The sequence below is a fragment of the Panthera leo genome, chromosome B4 (genome assembly GCF_018350215.1).
Source record: "Panthera leo isolate Ple1 chromosome B4, P.leo_Ple1_pat1.1, whole genome shotgun sequence".
NCBI lineage: Eukaryota > Metazoa > Chordata > Mammalia > Carnivora > Felidae > Panthera > Panthera leo.
This window is the reverse complement of record NC_056685.1, coordinates 44,166,800-44,187,793: the sequence shown is the minus strand read 5'-3', so window position 1 is coordinate 44,187,793 and position 20,994 is coordinate 44,166,800. Positions and strand designations below refer to the sequence as shown.

The window sequence follows — 20,994 nt, the reverse complement described above, 5'->3', positions numbered from 1 at the left end:
GGTCTGAAATTAAATTTATGTGAGTTTTAGTATATCTAAACAACTGGAGTTACCCTAACTGCCATTGAAATCGTAGATCTTTATAGACGTTTGTAGCAACTGTGTTCTTCCATAAATGATCTGTCCTTTTATTTATCATTTTATGCTTTCATATCTTTGCCATTAAGTCAGTTGTCACTTTCTGATGGTAAGTCCTCTTGTAAAAAATGCTTTGTTTCCTTTTGTTTTCACTATTGTTCCTGCTCTGGGCAATCTTAGTGTGTCATGTAACATTTTGCAACATATGAAATATTTCTTCTAAAATTTAACAATTCTCAGAACTCCCCAGATGTTCAAAGTAAAATATCACTTTGATAGCACTGCATTACTTTTTAGAAACACAATTTCAAACCACAAATAAAAGTCGTTTGCAACAGGAAATTCCTATATGTACTAAAAACAATATTCTCCAATCTTAGAGCACCTAATTCTCAACCAGTAATGGGTTTTAACATTGTCAAAATTGATACAACACTTTTTTGTAATACAGCACTTTAATTAATCTGGTTATTCTAATAGTGTTGAAATATGTCTGTGGAATCTGACCTTACTTTAATGAGGACACTATTATTCATGAATTCCTTTCTTCACTAATTTAGTGCCTTACATGTTTTCCAATCAGTATTATTATGCTATTATTCTAAATAAAAAACATTTATTCTATCATGAAACACTTATTTCAATCTCTACACAAGTTAGTACCAGACTTTATATTGTTCAACTGCAAATGTGGAGTATCCCTCACCCTGCACCCCACCCGGTGTCACTGGACTAGCAATGTCATCAACACATGACACACACTCTTGATCAAGACCTTCAGGGAAGTTTCATCCACGTTGTAGCTGACACTACTCAGCTGCAGACATGAACAACCAAGGCGTGACTTATGTGGAACTCCATCATGCTAAGGGCTCAAAAAGACAGCAAGTGCAACCTAAGGGCACGAAGTGTTCCATTTCAGTAACTGAGGAGGAGATAGCCTATGCAGAATTAAATCTTCAAAATGCTTCTCGGGCCCTTCAAGGGAATGGCAAGAACTCTCCCTGCAAAGGTAAAAAACATTTAATACAGACAAATATGTCTATTTTAGGATTTGAAGTTGGGGTGTTGGGGTATAGGGAAAGAGTAGGAAGTGATCTCTCATAGTTTTCATTTGTGAGGACCAGAGCTGGAGGTTGGAATATGGTATTATAATTGAATGCATTGGTATATTCTGAGGGAAGATTCCAATGATAGTGATGGGTTTGAGGTGCAGGTTATTGTATGTGATTCCCAGTGCATTTTCGGTTCACTTGCCTGTTGTATATGTCGTAAATGATTATTTCCAGGCATCCTTTCTCAGTGTTTGCATTTCTCTTCCTATTACTCACCTTCATGTCCAGAGAAGCTCATTGCCGGTATCTTGGGAATCCTCTGCCTCGTCCTGATGTCCACTGTGGTAACAATAGCTGTTATCCCCTGTAAGTATGTGTTTGAATGACTAAAAGGGAATTTTCACCTTACTGATCATTAGTTCCTTGACATAGTGTGTAACACTTTGAATTTATTATCTCATTTTAATGCATGTGTGCTCTAAATGTGGAATGATTATTTAGAGTTTATCTAAAGTAGAAATAACAGAATAAGTTTAGGCAGAATTAAACACATATTTAGATTTAATAACTCAAAGGCAAGTCATACAAGAGACTTTATGGTGAAATGCACATTAATTCTTGAGATTGCTTAAAGGAAATATTGTAAGAGATGGTGAGGTTTCGTTCTTTAAGCTTTTGAATTGTTTTCCCCCTCATGTTCATTACTTTATTCAATTTTTCTGGTAAAAGAGCACACCCAATTTTAAACTAGGAAACTCAAATTATTATGATTTATTTCATTGAATATTATGTTTTTTGAGAATTGCTTTAATGTTCTAGCTACTGAAGGATCAGAGCGGAACAAAACGTCCCTGGAAACGACAATCCAGAAAGGTACACCATCCCTTGCATACTTGTGTTATTAGTTTCGTGTCTATCTTAGCTTTATCTTCAAGTAGGCAAAGATCATAACAGATTCTTTTGGAAAAAGTGAATTCAAAAATCGCTTAATGAACCTCCGGACTGAGGGGGAAATACTCATTCAAAACCACGGTACCTGCTGTTAACAATTGCCTCACATTTCCTCCTTCCATAACATGATAAAAGATAAATCATTCCATAAAGATGATTTTGTTCACTGACTCTCAGGACATGTAGATGTGGACATTTTTGTGGTTCCTTTTTGGGCACATAAATTAAGAGATGAAAGCCTAACTCTTCTCTGAGTGTGTGTGTGTTTTGTTTTAACTTTATCAGCTTGTGAGTGTATATGAATATGGTAGGTACACATACGTGTATCCATATACAGTATGTAAATTTTCATTTTGTAATATTCAAAGCTTTTTGGATAATATCTCGTATTATCTCTCTCCAGCATGTCTCTGTTGTCATTGTCTGAAAGAGTGGTTTACGTATTCCAACAATTGCTATTACATTAGCACTGAGAGAAAATCATGGAAGGAGAGTTTGACGTCCTGTACTTCTAAGAAATCTAACCTGCTCTACTATGATGATGAAGAGGACAAGGTAAGTTTTCAAATGTTTCCAGATTCTATTAAAAGCTTGTCATTAAATGGGGCTCCTGAGTGGCTCAGTGGATTAAGCCTCCGACTTTGGCTCAGGTCATGATCTCAAGGTTCCTGTGTTTGAGCCCCACATGGGGCTCTGGGCTGATAGCTCAGAGCCTGGAGTCTGCTTCAGGTTCTGTGTCTCCCTCTCTCTCTAATTCTCCCCTGCTCGTGCTCTCTCTCTGTGTCTCAAAAATAAATAAATGTTAAAAAAATTAAAAAGGAAAAGCTTGCAATTAATATTATGCTTGTAGAATTCATCCATAGTTTTGTATGTATTTGTAGTTTATTTCTTTTAAAGTCTTTAATATTCCATGGTTTGACTCTATGACACATTATTTATATTTTTATACCTTGAATGTACATTTGATAATTTCCAGTTCTTGCTTTTCATAGGATCCTGTGCTTCTATAAATGCTCTTTTGTCTGAAATTAACTTTACTATTTAATTTTACAACACATCAAGGAAACTAGGCATATGATTGTGCACATTGATTACAATGTAGTTAGAATCACACAATTCTAAATTACATCATGAGACTGAAGGTTAGAGCCTTTATGAGGCCTGCCCATTTTCCTTTTATGAAATATCTCTGCTTATTTTGGGGCTGTATATCAATGGAATCATTCAGGGTGCATTTTTATGTGTGTCTCCCTTCTCTCCCAGGTGCTACTTGTAATCCATCTATATTAACACACTTCTCTACAGTTTGTGAATATTCACTGCTCTCATATGAATATGACATTTTAAAAACCATTCTCAGAAATTTAGTTCCTTTTTTGTAAGTGGGTATTATGCATAATTATGTTAGGAAAAGTCTTTTCTATGTCTTCCTCCACATATCATATTGATAATCATTTATTGCACATAGTGACATATTATATATTTATCTAAAATAAATCTATGGTTTTCATAATAAAATAATAATGTGTAAGTGTAACATAATCATATTCATGTATAATTATACTACACTTCTCTGTAAGCGTTAGCAGGAAATTACACAGTCATAGATATGTGTATATTTCACTATACTAAATTACCCCTACATTTTTCTATTTTATTGTGTAAAATACATTGTACCAAATAGGCCTTTGATCCAAAACTCAGCAGTCTCAGGAAAATTAATTAAAGGCTCTGATGGGTAGAAACAGTACCATTTTCCTGGGTTGTAAATCTCAAGGCTATTCTCTTTCGTGAGAATGAGAAGTGCTGGGTTGTGTCTCTTGCCCATTTCTCCAGGACGGTGTCTTCTTTTCACTTCTCAGGAGTCTTTGTCATATTTTAGATCTGAGCTCTTTTTTGAGCTTTTAAGATGCAAATACCTGCATCTGCATTTTTACTCTCATATTGGAGTCTTTTAAAGATCAGAATTTTAATGTTACCATGGTCCTACTTAACGTTTTGTATGTTACAATGAGTATTATGGACCTATTTCAGAAGTTAGCCAAAGTTCATGAATAGAATTTCCTATATTATTTTCCTGTATTTACCTTTTTCTTTATTTCTTTATATTTTAACTTTCCATTATGATTTATGATCCAATTAGAATTTATTTTTTGTGATGCTTTATGTCTGAGGCTGTGAGATAAGAGTGAAAGTTGTATATGTCTACATCATTACCTCATTGACGGAGCATCATTTATAGCAAAGTAGGTCTTTTCTTCATCAGTAACTTTATATACATAAAGGTATATATATATGTACACATGTGCTCTAATCTCCTTTATATAAGTAATATAGATATTATATATCTTTATATAGATGATTGTATATTCATAGATCAGAGTCTACACAGTCTACCACAGCCCACAGCAGTTCGAGTAAAATGTAGAGACTTACTTGCCTTTATGGTCCATTACCATGTCCCATTTATACTGTAAGTGTCCTAAATATTTCTCTGCTTACATGGAGAATCACATGCATGTTATAACTTTGCTTCAACTGACATTTTTGCTTCAAATATCAAACAATTTCAAAAATGCAGGAGGTGAAGGAAAGTCCATTATACCTGGTAAGAATTTTATTCTTACATTTGTGCTCTCTTTCTTCCTTATGATCCAAAATGCATTCTTTTACAATGTATTCTCTCTAGCAGTTCTTCCAGAGTGGGTCTGGTGGTCATACATTTTCTTAGTGTTCCTTGATCAGAGAATGTCTTGATTTCTCTTGCATGCCTGTTGACTCTTTTCGTGGGTAGTCCATGGTTTTTTTATTAGAATCACCCAGTTAGTGTCTAAAACTTTTCTGTTTATCTAGCATGCCTTTTTTTTTCTCTTATTTTGACCAGAGAGAAAAAATATTTTGGAGACTTGGGTGTGTACCTGTTGATGTCTGTGGTTTGCTAGGCTCTCTGACACCAGACTATGTGAGGTAGAGGGAAATTACAGGGAGCTCACCACCATTCCATTCCTCGGGTCTCCAGGGCTGCAATCTGTCAGCTTTCTCGTTACCTTTCTGAATCTTATGTCATCTTATGTATAATGTTCAGGGATTGTAGCTGTATTGGTGGGAGGACTAGGGAAAAGGCTATCCACTTTATCTTTCCAGAACAGAAAGTCTGGTGTGGGGTGGCTTTCATTTGAATGCTCCTAAGATTAATAGTGTTGGTCCATTTTTCTGTACTCACTTGGCGTCTATACATGGTGTTTGGTGTCATATCTATTGAAATATTTTCTAATAGTTTTACTTTTTTTCATTGTATTTTGAACATTCTTTATGTACACTGGCAGCAAGTCTTTTATTAGACGTATGGTTTGTAAATGTTTCTTCACAAGTTTATGACTGTCTTTTCTCTTCCAAGATCAGATATTATCTGGATGAACTACACTTCATCAATTTCTTCTTCTATGAATCGTGTTTTTGGTACTCTATCAAATCTCTGGCCAACTGTAGGTCATGCGTTTTTTAGAAAATATTTGAACGTTTTTATGTGTGATCAATTTTGAGCACTTTAATGTAGTATAAAGCATATAATCATTAATCATATTTGATAGTCCATTGTTTGCAGAACATTTGTTGAAAAGACTGTACTTTCTCCACTGAATGACTTTGCATTTTTGTGCAAGTGTGCATTTCATATTGTGTGGGTACAAATGTTGCACTTTCTCACCTGTTTAATTAATGTCCTTATGTATTTTTTTAATGTTTATTATTTTTGAGACAGAGAGAGACAGAGCATGAATGGGGGAGGGAAGAGAGAGAGGGAGACACAGAACGGAAGCAGGCTCCAGGCTCTGAGCTGTCAGCACAGAGCCCGACGCGGGGCTTGAACCCACAGACCATGAGATCATTACCTGAGCCGAAGTCGGACGCTTAACCGACTGAGCCACCCAGGCGCCCCAGTCCTTATGTATTTTTATGTCTGTTTTGTACTTGAAACATAATCTTTTTTTATTATAAATGGTTATTAATTTATTTGGAGAGAGTGAGAATGCCAGCAGAGGGAGGGGCAGAGAGAGAGAGAGAGAGAGAGAGAGAGAGAGAGGCAGAGAATCCCAAGCAGGGTCCATGGTGTCAGCACAGAGCCTGACCTGGAGCTCCATCTCAGGAACCATGAGCAGTAATCAAGAGTCAGAAGCACAAATGACTGATCTACCCAGGTGCCCACAAAATTGTCCTTCTTTAAACTGTGAATTTATTCAAGTTCATTTTCAGAGTTATGCTACCTATTCAGGATCGTTGCATGGATGTTTCCTATTCATTTCTATCTTTCTAAAGGTTTCATTCAATGTTTATTATTTATTTATTTATTTTGTGTGAGAGAGAAAGTGCATGGGAGAGGGACAGAGAGAGAGAGAGACACACACACACACACACACACACAGAGAGAGAGAGAGAGAGAGAGAGAGAGAGAGAGATGGAGATAGAAAAACTACCAAGCAGGTTCCTCTCTGTCAGTGCAGAACCCAATGCGGAGCTCAAACTCACAAACCCTGACATCATGACCTGAGCCCAAATCACGAGTTGGACAGTCAACCAAAGGAACCTCCCAGTCAACCTTTTATAAAGGTTTTTTTAAAATGAAAATAAATATTAGTTTTATCATTTACCTTCTGTTTCACGGAAATCACATCAATTGATCTTCTTTGCTAATGTGATAAATGTGATAATGTGAGAATGTGATAAATCCCTCAGTGGGTGGTTCACTTGCTACAACTGATAAACCTGTACTGACACATCTTTATCACCCAAAGTCCATTGTTTACTCTCAGGTTTACTCGTGATGTTGTGCATTTTAAAAGTTTGCAAAAATATATAAGGACACGTATGGAGTTATACAGAATAGTTTCCCATCCTTCAAAATGCTCTGTGCTCCACTTATCCATTCTTCCTTCCCCCTAAACTCTGTCAACCACTGATCTATTTACTGTCTCCATAATTTTGTTTTTTTCCAGATGGTCATATAGTGGGAATCATACAGTCTCACATCTAACATTGCATTTCGCAAGATCATGCATCTTAACCAACATAAGCACACATGTTAGGAGTGTTAACTATCATATTGTTGCCCAAAAGATATCTAGAAATTTCACCTTGTAAAACGGGAACTCAACGCACTGAACAATAATTCCCCTTCTCCTCTTTCCCCTCAACCCTGAGCAATCACTATTCTACTTGCTCTGTCTATCACTTTTACTACTTTGGATACTTCATATAAGTGCAATCATAGAATTTTATTTTTTATTTCCTATGTATGACTGGCTTATTTCATTTAGCATAATGTCCTGGAGCTTCATCCATATTGTAGCAGGTGATAGGATTTCCTTCCTTTTTACAGCTGAACAATATTACAGTGTTATGTGTATATTACGCTTTCTTTTCTACTCATCCATCAGTGGACATTTGTGCTGCTTCTATCACGTGGCTTTTATGAATATTGCTGCAGTGAGCATGGATATATATATATATATATATATATAATCTTTGAGATCTTGCTTTCAATTCTTTTAGATAGTTTCCTACATGTGGGATTCCTGATTCATGATGTGGTAATTGTATCTTTAATTCTTGAGGAAACTCCATACATGTCTTCATAACGGCTGACTGATTTACATTCCCAACAACCATGTGTGGGTCTCCTCCTTTTCGACCTCCTCACTGACACATTTTTAAGAAATGTTTATTTACTTATTTTGAGAGAGAGAGAGAGAGAGAGCAAGCAGGGGAGGTGTCGAAGGAGGGAGAGAGAGAGCATCTGAAACCAGATCTATGCCATCAACACAAAACCTGATGCGGGGCTAAACCCACAAACTGTGACATCATGACCTGAACCAAAACCAAGATTCAGATGTTAACCAACTGAGCCACCCAGGCGCCCGGACACATTTCTGTGTGTGTGTGTGTGTGTGTGTGTGTGTGTGTGTGTGTGTGTATGTGTGTTGTATCCATCATAATGAGTATAAGGTGATAACTCATAGCGAATTTGATTTGCATTTCTCTGCTCATTAGCGATATTGAGCATCTTTTCATATGATTTTTCACTATTTGTATATATTCCTTGCAAGTTTGTGTATTTCATTTCTTTGCCCACTTTTTCGTTGTGATTTTTGGTGTTTGCTGTAGTCGTTACTGACTTGTAGATTCCTTGTATATTTTAATATGATTCCCTTGTTTTAGATATGATTTGCAAGTGTTTTTCTCCACTCTGTGTTTTCATTGCTGATCATGCCTTTTAATGCTAAGGAATGTTTCAGGTTGATATTGCCCAGTTGTCTACAATGGACCTTTCCTTTGTGTTCTGTGGTTTTGGTGGCCTAGCCAAGAAATCATTCCCAATTACAATGCTGTTTATTATCCCCCCCCTTTTTTCTCTTTGAGGAACTTTATAGTTTTACATCTTCCATTTATGTGTTTAGTTCATTTCAAGTTAATTTTAGTATATGGTGTAAATGTAAACATCCAACTTCATTCTTCTGCATGTGGGAAGACAGTTTCCAAACACCCTTCAGAAAAGATCCATTGTTTCCCTATTGAATTGTTCTGGCATCCTTATCAAACCTGATTAGACCGATTATATGTAGGTTTGTGTCTGGATATTTTTAAGGTATTGTTTCCATGGGGGATTTAGGGTCTGTGTCTTTCTGTCCCTTCATCTTACTGCTTGTGTCCCGTTCCAGTCGGAACTAGTGTGCAGGGAAGGGATACGGATTCTGTCCTAGATAATGTGGCGTAAGGCTAATGGAGGTGAAGACATGTCACCCATCCCTGATTTCACAGTGACTAAGTCACTTCACAATCCACTCTCTTCCCTCAAGAGTTTGTATTTCTTTGTATGTATTTGCCAGTGTTCTTTGGTCATTTCATTATGATGTCATGAGACGTGGATTTGTACGTGCTCATTCTGTTAGCAGTTTGTTAAGTCTCTGGTGTCTATAAATATTTTAAATGATATTAGTAAGCTGTTCATTCGTCATGCCTTAAGATTGTTGTCCTGTTTTTTTTTTCTGCCTCTGTTGTTCTTCTCATATTCTACTTAGACCTACGCTGGCTTTCCTGAAACTGTTTTGAAAGTCTCTGAATTCTGTAAATTCTTCTCTTTTTTCTGTCTCATCTTAAGGTATAAATAAATTTTTTTACACCTCTAAATTCATCAGTTCTTTTCTACCACATCCCAAATTTTCTGCAGAGAAAATTTAGTGAATTTTCCATTTCAGGTATGTATTTGTTCACTCAGATCCTCTGTGGTTTCTTCATATACTTTTATTTCTCTATTGATTTTTCCTACTTGCTAAATTACTGACATCACATGTTCATGTATTTATTTCAACTAAGTTTTCTGTAGAGTTTACATATCTTTATAAATAGGACTTTTCAATGCTTTTTCTAATATGTGCAACAATCACCCCATTAGAAGTTTCTATTGACCTATGCTTTCCCTTCATTGGAAGACATTTTCCAATTTCTCTTCACATTTCTTAACTTTTTATGTAGACATTTTTAAAAGTATAGTGTAGTAAATATGCATTGTTTCATTTTTCCTAGATTTAGTATATTGTTTTGTTGTAAAAACTTTATGGCAGCATCTTCTCCACTAAAGTCTGTTTGCTGATAGTTTTCTTCAACTTTTCCATGTTCTTACTGCTTTCTTTTATGACCTTGTGACTTTGAATCCTTGATGTTAATTACTAGTTTTTTTGTTTTTGTTTTGTTTTTAAGAAAGGATGTGTTCAAACACTGCAGGTCAGTACAGCTTCCACGTTCTGCAGTGTGACCTCAGTGCCTGTGTGTGAATGCGGGAGGGGACTGTTCAGACCTTTACTCTCAGTTCCCAAGTGTCCTTGTGCTCTTACTTTCTCCTGGGTTCCTCTTGGTCTCCTCTCCATGTGTGTCTATTTTTTCCATAAGCTAAGAGTGTTGGAGAGCTAATGTCAACACTTCCGTTATATTCTCACATCCAGTGTCTTTCCATTATATTTATGGGGGTCACAGTGCTTGACACAAACACCACAACCTCTGACCAGCACAAGTATGGGTTTTCTTCATCATTTCCGAGTGAAATCAGCACTTGGAGCTGAAATTCAATGGGTACCCGTCCCCATCCCCAGCGCTGATCAGGTCTCCCCCTGTGGCGCCAGCACCCTTGCTCTTTGCAGTTTCTCCCAGTTGTAACAGCTTCAGTCTTCTTATCACTGAGCCAGGGGTGGGCAGGTGGGGAGACACGGGAGCATCCTAGGCGAGAAGATGACAAATGTGCTTCTGACTTGAATCTCCACTGTACATATTTCATAACTTACTAACCTTTGGTCCATTTTCTAAACTCTGAAATTGTTTTCACGGTCAGTTTGTCCTCTTCACTTAATCCTACTAAGATAATTTTATAGTTTCGTGTCCAGGGCATAACATTATATTATAATTTGAAAGTTTCTATAAAGGAAGAAAGGATGAACTTTTATTTGTTATTACAGACTTCAAATGAGTATAAGAGCGTGTATTTGACTTCCAGTAAAATTTGTTTTCTCATAGTTTTTATTGAATTTACTCTCTGCTACAACATGGATTAGAGGCTCCAATAGAAGCCATCATAGTTCATCTGTGCAGTCAAAAGCCTTAACGTTTTCTTCCGAAGTGTAAGTCCCTTGAAAACTTTTGATGTTATGCTTCACAAGAATTGTTCTTAGATACAAAACAACAATGTGTGAACAATCGGATAAACACAGTAGTTGAAGGTTTTCCAGAGAAAAATGGTATGGGAAATCTTGAGATGGAGATATATAAGTATGAGTCAAAATGGATGGTTCATTCCTCAAAATACTGTGGTACATAGTAAGAGATATAAGTAATCTTATGGTAAGATTAATGAGATATAATGCTCTGTATTTCAGGTTGTCAGTATCTTCAGAGATTGACAAGAATTGTCCATATATCGATTTTCGTCTAAAAAAAATTTATTTTTCACCGTGCTCAGTAATAAGACCATATGTGTGTAAGCACCAGGCATTTTAGTTACCTCATTTCGGTATAATGCTATTTAACCATTGATAAGGAATCCATCACTCATTACTTCAACAACCATACAATTGTTTTCGTTGCACATTTTGAAGATAATATTTTTTAGTGTAATTTTAGATTCACAACAAAACTTAAAGGAAGTTCCAGAGAACCCTCTATTGCCCCTGTCTGCACACGTGCATGGCCCCTTCCATTATCACCCTCACTCCCTAGAATGTTTCATTTGTTATCAAGGATGAATCTGCATCAATGCATATATATCACCCAAAGTCCAAAGTGTAACTGAGGCTTCATTCTTTGTGTTATAGAACTGTTTTTCAAATTTAATTATATTAATGTAAAAAATATATACTCAGGTATATATTATTTATTTTTTAAGCTTTTGTTATTTAGTAAAATTAATTATACATATGTATATATATACATATATATACAAATCATAACATTACTGTAAAAATTCTCAACAAAATGAATAATTCCATTTGTATTTCCAAGTTAATTAATTTGTCCTAGCCCTTAAAGGACCTCAAAAAAAGAATGAACCACCCAGGGTGACAAGGTTTTCAGCCATAAATGAGTCAGGAGACAGAAACAAGGGACACTTGAAGTAAACAATTATCTACTTACAAGGGAAAGCTTACAAAGAGGAAAGGATACTGGTTAAAGAAAATTACAAAGAATATCCTAGAATTAAAGGACAGATCACTGAAGCCAGGCCTACTCTCTGAAGATGGGATTCAGATGTAATTGAAGATGATGTGGCTACCAAAGCTTCATGGCTGACAGGCTCACTGAAATGACCTGGGACAGAGCACCTCCACACTCCACGGGCTGAACTTGGTGAGGAAGGATCTCAGGCTGTGACTGGCACACAGGAACACCTCCCTGTCAGAGCATCGGGAGACAAGACCAGAAGACAGGAAACTGACAGATTGCCTACAAGAACTTGCTGTGGGACGAATACACGTGACTTCCTGCAAGACTGCCACTGGCAACCAAGCCATGGCGGCCAAAGGAGAGAAAACACCATGAAGCCAGGAAGAAGAGCCCTTTCAGCTGCACTGTCTCTCCATTGTCTTTTACTGACAAGGGTCAATTTCCTGTGAGATGACAAGAGAGTAAATGGATAGGATCTTCCACCGTTATCTGAGAACAGGGCACAGAGGGTGGATTTGGAGCTGAGAGTACTAAATGAACGGACCCCCAGGATTATCATAGAACAACCACAGGGTTTCTGTGTAAGAGCCATTCAGATCGGCCTACTTCCTCTGAGAATGGAACCAAAGTGCACTCTCTGAATCTCTCTGGGTGCCACACTATCAAAGGTTACACTCATTTCGAGGTAGACATTGGTTTCTAATTGGATAATAACCAGTGTCTTACATGTTGTTTTCCTCATAAGGATTCAGATATTTTGGAAAAGATTTATTTTTTTAATGTTTTTATGCACACACCTTTGTCAGTCTTTACAACCGTGCTAAAAAATAGTTTGAGGCAAAAAAAAATGTTCAGTAAAAGAGGAAACAAAAAATTAAAGTGTACAGAAATCAGTGTCAGTCAAATGTTTAGTTGTTGCCAGAATTCAAGACAAACTTGAGTAATTTGATAATGATTCAGAGATATTTCTACCCTAATTCAAATATAAGAGGGAATATAAGAAATAGTATCTTATTCATAGTTACTTGAAGAGTATTTGAACAGTTCCACTTGGCCCATGAGTGTTCACTAGATCTCAGTCGTTTTGGCTTAAGAGCTTGATGCTTTTGTGCCATCACCTGTGACATGATGATCTTAATTGTAACAACTTATGTAGGAATAAATAAAAATAAACAATATGATGCCTATTGATCCTTGAAATAAAGCCTAAGAACATTAAGTTCTTCCTGTCTGTGATCTCTTTGTACTTTGCTTTTCCCAATATTCAGTAAAGGCCATTTTCCAAAAAAACTGGTGTTCTGTCTTCTTCCTTCCACCCAGTGAAATAGCAGGATATGAGAAATGTAATCAGACAATCATTTTGACCATATACACCAGAGAAATCTGCATTCAAAAAGGTAAGAAATTCAAGACACATCATGTATGGACACTAGAGTAATTTCTTCCATATATGTGTTTCATATTTTGAAATCAAGTCTCAATTACTGTTCTTTCCCTTATTGGCCAAGAACCCCAGTCTCCTCACAAAGTCTGTTATTTGGACATATGTAAAGACTGTCTCTTTTGGATTTGAAGAATTTGAAGGGGATTTTCAAGCTGTGACACGATAGCCTGTTTGATTAGTAGATTTGGGGATCCTACAGGGTCCAAGGTGAAGAAGGGATTGAAATGTCCTTTCCCTTCCATTGTTGAAGTATCCCATCCACACATATACATCTGTTACCATAAAGAATGGAGAAATATAAGAGATGCTGCTGAATACATTCTGATGTAGAACACCTCCCAGTTTTCTCCCAAAGTATTTTTTACATTTCTAATACATACATAAAACAGTGCAAAAATTATTACTTATACCCATAAGAAGCCATGGAAATTATTTATGAGCTTGGGTTAGGGGATCCACCAACACCACTGGAGATATATAAATATGGAACATTATTAGGGAGATGATCATTAAGAATAAATTGAGAATAGAAAGAATCACACAGAAGTCAGGGATATCAAGATCAAATTGGTAATTTTCTCTGTGTCTACCTTGTCAGAATATGCATAGGTGTTGTACATATTGGGCTTGTTATTTTGGCTCCCGGAATTCAGAGAGGACGGAGCTGTGTATTCAAAATCTCTTGTCCCAAATTTACTAATATTAACATTTTGTTTTCTGGTAATTAATGGGTGTAAAGTTGGAGATAAATCTATGGGGGCCCCTGGGTGACTGAGTCGGTTTAGTGTCTGACTCCTGATTTTGCTCAGTTCATTATCTCCTGGTTCACGACACTGAGCCTCACATCAGGCTCTGCACTGACAGCATGGAGCCTGCTTGGGATTCTGTCTCTCCCTCTCTCTGCCTCTCCCTCTTTTCTCTCTCTCCCTCTCTCACCCTCAAAATAAATGAAGTTATTTTAAAAAGAGTCCTTGAAAACTAATTCACCTTGCCATCATATTCCAAAGATATTTTCACTTTTTGTTCATTTCTAATTCATCCGTCGTTCCTAAGTCACCTGGTTTGCCATTATTAGAAATAGTTAGATACTTGATATCATAAAAAGTAAATTCTAAGTACCCATATTATTTTGAGTCATTTTGAGTGTGGTGTTTTTTACACTGCTAGGCATAGATTTCATTAAAGTTAAAAGCCAAAAATGGGAACCCATCTTTTCTGTGTAACAAAGGATAATATAAATTATTTAATTTAAACATAAATGTGAATAAATGCAGGAATAATAGATATAAGTACCTCCAACTTTAGAAGACATAGTGAATTTTACATTATTTGGCATCTTTGATTAATGCTTTGTATGAATCCTACCTATATATAGAAAGAAGCAGTCAAACAAAATGTGGAGATAGAGAAATATGTTCCAAATGAAAGAAAAGATAAAATCTCAGAAAAAGATGGACATAACATGGAGAAAAGCCATCTACCTGATAACCAGTTCAAAGTAATGGTCATCAACATGCTCACCAAACCCAAGAGAAGGGTAGATGAACACAGTGAGAACTTCAAGAAAGAAATGGAAAATTAAAAACAAACAAACAAACAATCAGACCTGAAGAGTACAACGATGGAAATTTAAAACGACATTAGAATGAATCAATAACAGATTAGGTGATGCAGAAGGATCAACTAGCTGGAAGACAGGTAGTAGAAATCATGCAAGCAGAACAACAAGAAAACATTAGTTTTATATTATTTAATTATTTATTTTTATCTTGGGGAGAGAGAGAGAGAGCATTTGAAAAGGGAGAGGAACAGGAGAGAGAGAGAAAGAGGATCTCAAGCAGGTTCCACACTCAGTGCAGAGACAATGGAAAGTTACCAAATTCATTCCATATAGACAGAGTTACCCCAAAACCAAAACCAAACAAGGATACCAAACACACACCACACACACACACACACACACACACACACACCCCACAGTATACGCCAATATCCCTAATCAACATGCAACAATCCTCACTCAAATATTAGCAAACTGAATTTCACAATACAAGAAAAGGTTCAAACACCATGATTACATGGGTTTATTCCACTTATGCAAGGATTCTTCAAGACCCGCAAATCCATCAACTTGACACACAACATTAATTGACTGAAACATCAAAATCATGTGGTCGTCTCAAGAGATGCAGAGAAAGCACTTGACAGAATTAAATATCCATTTATAGAAAAAACTTCCCAGAGTGTGCAGAGAAGGAATTTCCCTCCATATAATAAAGTTCATATGTTACAAGCCCACAACTAACATCATTCTCAACAGTGAGGAGCCAAAAGCTTTTCCTTTCAGATCAGGATCAAGACCAGGAAGTCCACACTTACCATTTATTCAACACAGTCCTGGAGGTCCTAGACACAGAAATCTGGAAAGAAAAATCAGTAAAAGACATCCATGCTAATAAAGAAAATGCAAAGCAGTCACTATTGGCAGATGACTTAATTTTCTAGAAAAAAAAAGAGACACTACACCAAAGTAACCTATTAGAAATAATAGGTGAAATCAGTCAAGTTGCAGGAAACAAAATCAATATATAGAAATCTTTTGGATGTTATACAGTAGTAATAATCTGTGAGAAAGAGAAATTGAAACAATCGCATTTATAATTACATTTATAAGAATCAATTACCAAAGAATATTTCAATCAAGGAGGTGAAATTTTTATATGTTGAAAATTAAGCTATTGTTAGAAGAAATTTGAGGATGACACAAATAAATAAATAAGAAGATATATACTGTGCTTATGGAATGGAAAATATAATATTGTGAAAATATCCCAATGATGCAAAATGACCTATAGATTCAATGTAATCCTTATGAAAATACCAATATCATTATCACAGAACTAGAATAAATTACCTGAAACTTTGTATGGAACTACAAGAAACTCTGAATACCCAAAGCAATCATTAGAAAGTGGAACAAAACTGGAAGAAACATGCTCTTACATTTCAAACTCCTACAAAGTTCTAGCAATCCAAGCATTATGGGAAAACAGTAGACATACAGATCAAAGGAAAGGCATAGAGAGCCCAGAAATTAATCTGTGCCCTATGGTCAATTGATATGTGACAAGAAGGCAAGAAGGGACACAAGGGAAAAGAGAGTCTTCAGTAAGTGGTGTTTATAAAACTGGAAAACTATGTGTTAAAGAATCAAACTGGACTACTTGTTAATACCAAACCGAAAAGAAACCTAAAATGAATTAAAGAGGTAAGGGTAAGGCCAGAAACAATATCTCCTAAGGAAAGCATAGGCAATAAACTCATGGAGATCGTCTCATCGGTATTCTTTTGGATCAGTTTTTATAGAGAATGGCAGCAAAATGAAAAATAAACAATATGACAAACCACAATTCATTTCCCCAGCCAAGGAAACCGTCAACAAAACAAAAAGGCTAGCTACCGAATGGGAGATGATATATGCGACAAGGGGTTAATATCCATAATATATGAAGAATTCCTACATCTTAACGCAAAAGGAATGCAAACACGTGATTAAAAAATGGACCAAGGACCTGAATAGGTATTTCCTGAAAGAAGATATGCAGATCGCCAACAGACATGTGAAAAGATGCTCAGTATCACTAATCATCAGGAAAACATAAATCAAAACCACAATGAGATAGCACCTGCCACATGTCTGAATCCAAAAACATGAAATAACAAATATTGGTGTGCATGTGGAGAAAAGGAAATCTTATGCACTGTTGGTGACAATTTAAATTGGTGTCGTCACAATGGGCAACAGGATGGAGGTTTCTCAAAACGTTTTCCTCATTTTTGACACAGTTGATGGATCTAGAGGATTTTATGCTAAATGAAATGAGTCAGACAGAGAAAGGCAAATACCATATGATTTACCTAATGATGCCGACACAAAAACAAACCAACAAATAAAAAAACAAAACAATAGACTCATATACAGAGAGACCAACGCTGTGATTTCTGTAGGGGAGTGGGGACGAGGGATGGCTGAAAGAAACGAAAGAAAGTAACTGGTATAAACTTTCAGTTGTAAAATAAATAATTCAAAGAGATGTAAATTACAGCAGGAGGAATAGAGTCCATACCATTGTATGAATTTTGTATGGTGATGGGTGATCACGATGAGTTATCATGATGATCATAGCATAATGTGTATAAATGATGAATCATCATGTCTACACCTGAAGTTCATGTAATATCACATGTCAACTATACATCTGGAAAAATAAATACATGAAAATGAAAATAGTATTGTGAACCATTTTGCCAAACACACACAAAAAAACATAACTACACACCAAAGGAAACATACACATGGATATGTCCAAAATTATTAGCAAATCAAATCCAACAATGAAAACAAAGGAAAAGAATTTCATTGATGCAAAGTGGGTAATTTAGATATAATTAGAGGTAAAGTTTTATTGCTTGGATGTTCATGTTATTTAATTGTCTTTAAAAGTACATTCTCTGCCCTACACCAATATTTCGAGTTAAGTGAAATTGTTAAACATTCATTAATTTCCTCCTATACAGTTAGACTTAGGTTTTTTGCTTGTTTGTTTGTTTATAGCAAATATTCTTATTTAAACACAGACACGTAGTTTCCATTGGAGAATGAATAAGTAAATAGCATGAATAATTATTTAACATTCAAATCTCTGGAATGGTGCTATGGCTCAATATTATTCAATGTTTTATCATTCCTTCAGGCATTTATTTTTTCCAGCAGAAACTTTAATAACCTATTTACAAATAATACAAATGTAATGTGGGTATATTCAAAATGAAGGTAGAATTTGAGAAGATCCATTCAGAAATTGATGTCTTTATGGCAGTGGCAAAAAAATTAAAAACATAGTCATTTTTCACTCTTAGTGTCAAATATAATTAAACACCCGTCTACGGGTTGCTGATTTTAGAATATTTTCAGTGAAATAGAAATGACATATCAAGGGCATAAAAAAAAGAAATACAGGGCCCCTGCGTGGCTCGTTAAAAAAAATTAAAAAAAAAAAGAAAAAGAAATACATAATATGTAGATGTAGCAAATTTGCCTAAAAGTAAAACATAAGCCTCTAAGATATTTTACACAAGGCCTAAGTCCTCAGTGTTTGTCATTCAGATGGAAGTAAGTGAACAGCCTGGGTGGTTAAGTCTCTGACCCCAGCATCTCGTGGAACATAAAATTTGTCAGAAGCATTTGCTGAAGGACAAATGAAATGCCACACTGCAAGCTCAAAGCCTCTACATTCTGGAGGTGTGTGAGGAGATAAAGTGTCTTCAAAATAGCCCAAGGGCACGAATTTCCTGTTCAAATTTGAAGTGACACATTGATGAGAAATCTACTTTTTCCACTATTGCTTCACTCTCAGCTCTCACAGGGCCGGCAGGCTGTGAAGACCACAGATACTGTCTGGTTACGGGAGGAACCTGATTCCCTCTGGATGATGCATGACTGTCTGGCTAACAGAAGGTATGTGTCACCATGGTCCTGCCTTTCTAGTAGTCACCCCAGTGAGTGGGAGATTATAAATGCTGGTGGGATGCATCTGAGGCACAGCTAATATACAATGAAATCACAGAGAACATTGGTATCTGCATTCCAACAATTCAGGGTAACAAACAAGAATGAGTATGAGATACATTAGAGATCTTACAATATTCAAATTCTTGCCTGTGGAGAAGTCATTAACAACACATGCATATACCTATGCATAGGTTTGCAAATCAATATAATTTAAGGTGAGATCACAGAAGCATCAGGACAAAGAACACATGATTTGGATTTGTCATCAGTTGTTATCAAGAATATATTATATATATTCGACATTGGTCCAGTCTTTAAAAATAAATCCCTAAAATTAATCCATTATACCATAAAGGTCAAATGGAATTCCTCATACATTTATTTCAATAAATGAAAGCAGTTTTATTCTTCATAAAACACAAATGAGGTACCTTGTGTAAAAATGCTAATTTAAACTTAACTATAAACATTCCAAAGACTTTTTATAAAATAAAACAAAATTTGGCCAAGAAAGATATTCAATACTGAAAGACGCTCTTATGCAATGAATTGTTACATGGTCTAAATGATATGAATCAGTAATGATAAATGGGTACTGTGTTACAAATAATTAAAATAGGGGCTCCTGAGTGGCTCCTGGTTGGGCGTCCAAATTTGGCGGGGGTCATGATCTCACTGTGAGTTCGAGCCCTACATCAGATGCTGTGCTGACAGCAGAGAGCCTGGAGCCTGCTTCAGATTGTGTGTCTTACTCTCTCTAACCCTCCCCACTCACGGTCTGTCTTACTCTCTGTCTCTCTCTCTCAAAAGGAAACAAAACAATTTTTTAATAAAAATAATTAAATCACTAACACATTATTGAGAACTTAGACCACTCAGATTGAGTTTAAGTGCTTTATATGCGTTATAGTGTACGTCTTTTAATTCCTATTTTAGATTACTAAACCAGATAGCTAGACATGAAATAAATCTTTTTAATTTTAATTTTTTAAAAATTTTTCATGTTTATTTATTTTTGAGAGACAGAGAGAGACACAGAATGAGCAGGAGAGGGACAGAGAGAGGGAGACACAGAATCTGAAGAATGCTCCAGACTATGAGCAGTCAGCACAAGCCCCGCATGGGGTTCGAACCCACGAACCATGAGATCATGACCTGAGCGAAAGTTGGTCGCTCGACCAACCGCTCAGTTGACTGAGCCACCCAGGTGCCCGACGAAATAATTTCTGAAGGTGATACTTTGTACTTGGAGAGACAGGAATAATTCCAGAGATCACTGACTGCATTGCTCCTTGACTGAAGTCTGAAATTACATTTATGTGAGTTTTAGTATAACTATACAACTAGGGTTACCCTGCCTTTGAAATCATAGACCTTTCTAGAAGTTTGTAACAACTGTGTTCTTCCATAAATGATCTACTCTATTATTTATCATTTTATGGTTTCATATCTTTGCCATTAAATCAGTTGTCACTCTGATTTTAAGTCCTCTTGTAAAAAATGCTTTGTTTCTTTTTGTTTTCACTATTGTTCCTGCTCTGGGCAATTTTAGTGTGTCATGTAACATTTTGCAACATATGAATTATTTCTTCTTAAATTTAACAATTCTCAGAAATCCGCAGATGTTCAAAATAAAATATCACTTTGATAGCAGTGCATTACTTTTTAGAAACACAATTTCAAACCACAAATAAAAGTCATTTGCAACAGGAAATTCCTATATGTGCTAAAAATTATATTCTCCCATCTTAGGGGACTTAATTTTTAACCAGTAATGGGTTTTAACATTGTCAAAATTGATACAACACTTTTTTCAAATACAGTATTTTAATTACTCTGGTTATTCTAATAGTGTTGAAATACGTCTGTGGAATCTGACCTTACCCTAATGAGGACACTATTATTCATGAATTCCTTTCTTCTTCACTAGTTTAGTGCTTTACATGTTTTCCAATCAGTATTATGCTATTATTGTAAATAAAAAACATTTATTCTATCATGAAACACTTATTTCAATCTCTACACAAGTTAGTACCAGATTTTATATTGTTCAACTGCAAATGAGGAGTATCCCTCACCCTGAACGCCACCCGGTGTCACTGGACTAGCAATGTCGTCAGCACATGTCACACACTCTTGATCAAGACCTTCAGAGCAGTTTCATACACATTGTAGCTGACACTACTCAGCTG

At 35.9% G+C, this 20,994-nt stretch overlaps 1 protein-coding gene across 1 annotated transcript; it reads left to right on the top strand.

Moving 5' to 3' along the window:
* The first annotated feature begins 903 nt into the window (after positions 1-903).
* Positions 904-20,910, top strand: LOC122225345 (NKG2-A/NKG2-B type II integral membrane protein-like). Its single transcript, XM_042948279.1, has 8 exons — positions 904-1,091; positions 1,405-1,499; positions 1,953-2,006; positions 2,488-2,639; positions 10,644-10,747; positions 11,003-11,084; positions 18,648-18,748; positions 20,733-20,910. Exons 1-8 carry the CDS (start codon positions 904-906, stop codon positions 20,908-20,910), a joined length of 954 nt encoding a protein of 317 aa, XP_042804213.1.
* Positions 20,911-20,994: the final 84 nt, after the last annotated feature.

What these genes read in the sequence shown, in the direction of transcription:
- LOC122225345 (XM_042948279.1), top strand. Translation starts at nt 904, where the DNA reads ATGAACAACCAAGGCGTGACTTATGTGGAACTCCATCATGCTAAGGGC. An exon ending in ATGATGATGAAGAGGACAAG is followed by an intron (nt 2,640 to 10,643) that starts GTAAGTTTTCAA and finishes GTTTTCTCATAG; the next exon opens with TTTTTATTGAATTTACTCTC. An exon ending in TTTATTTTTCACCGTGCTCA is followed by an intron (nt 11,085 to 18,647) that starts GTAATAAGACCA and finishes CTTCACTCTCAG; the next exon opens with CTCTCACAGGGCCGGCAGGC.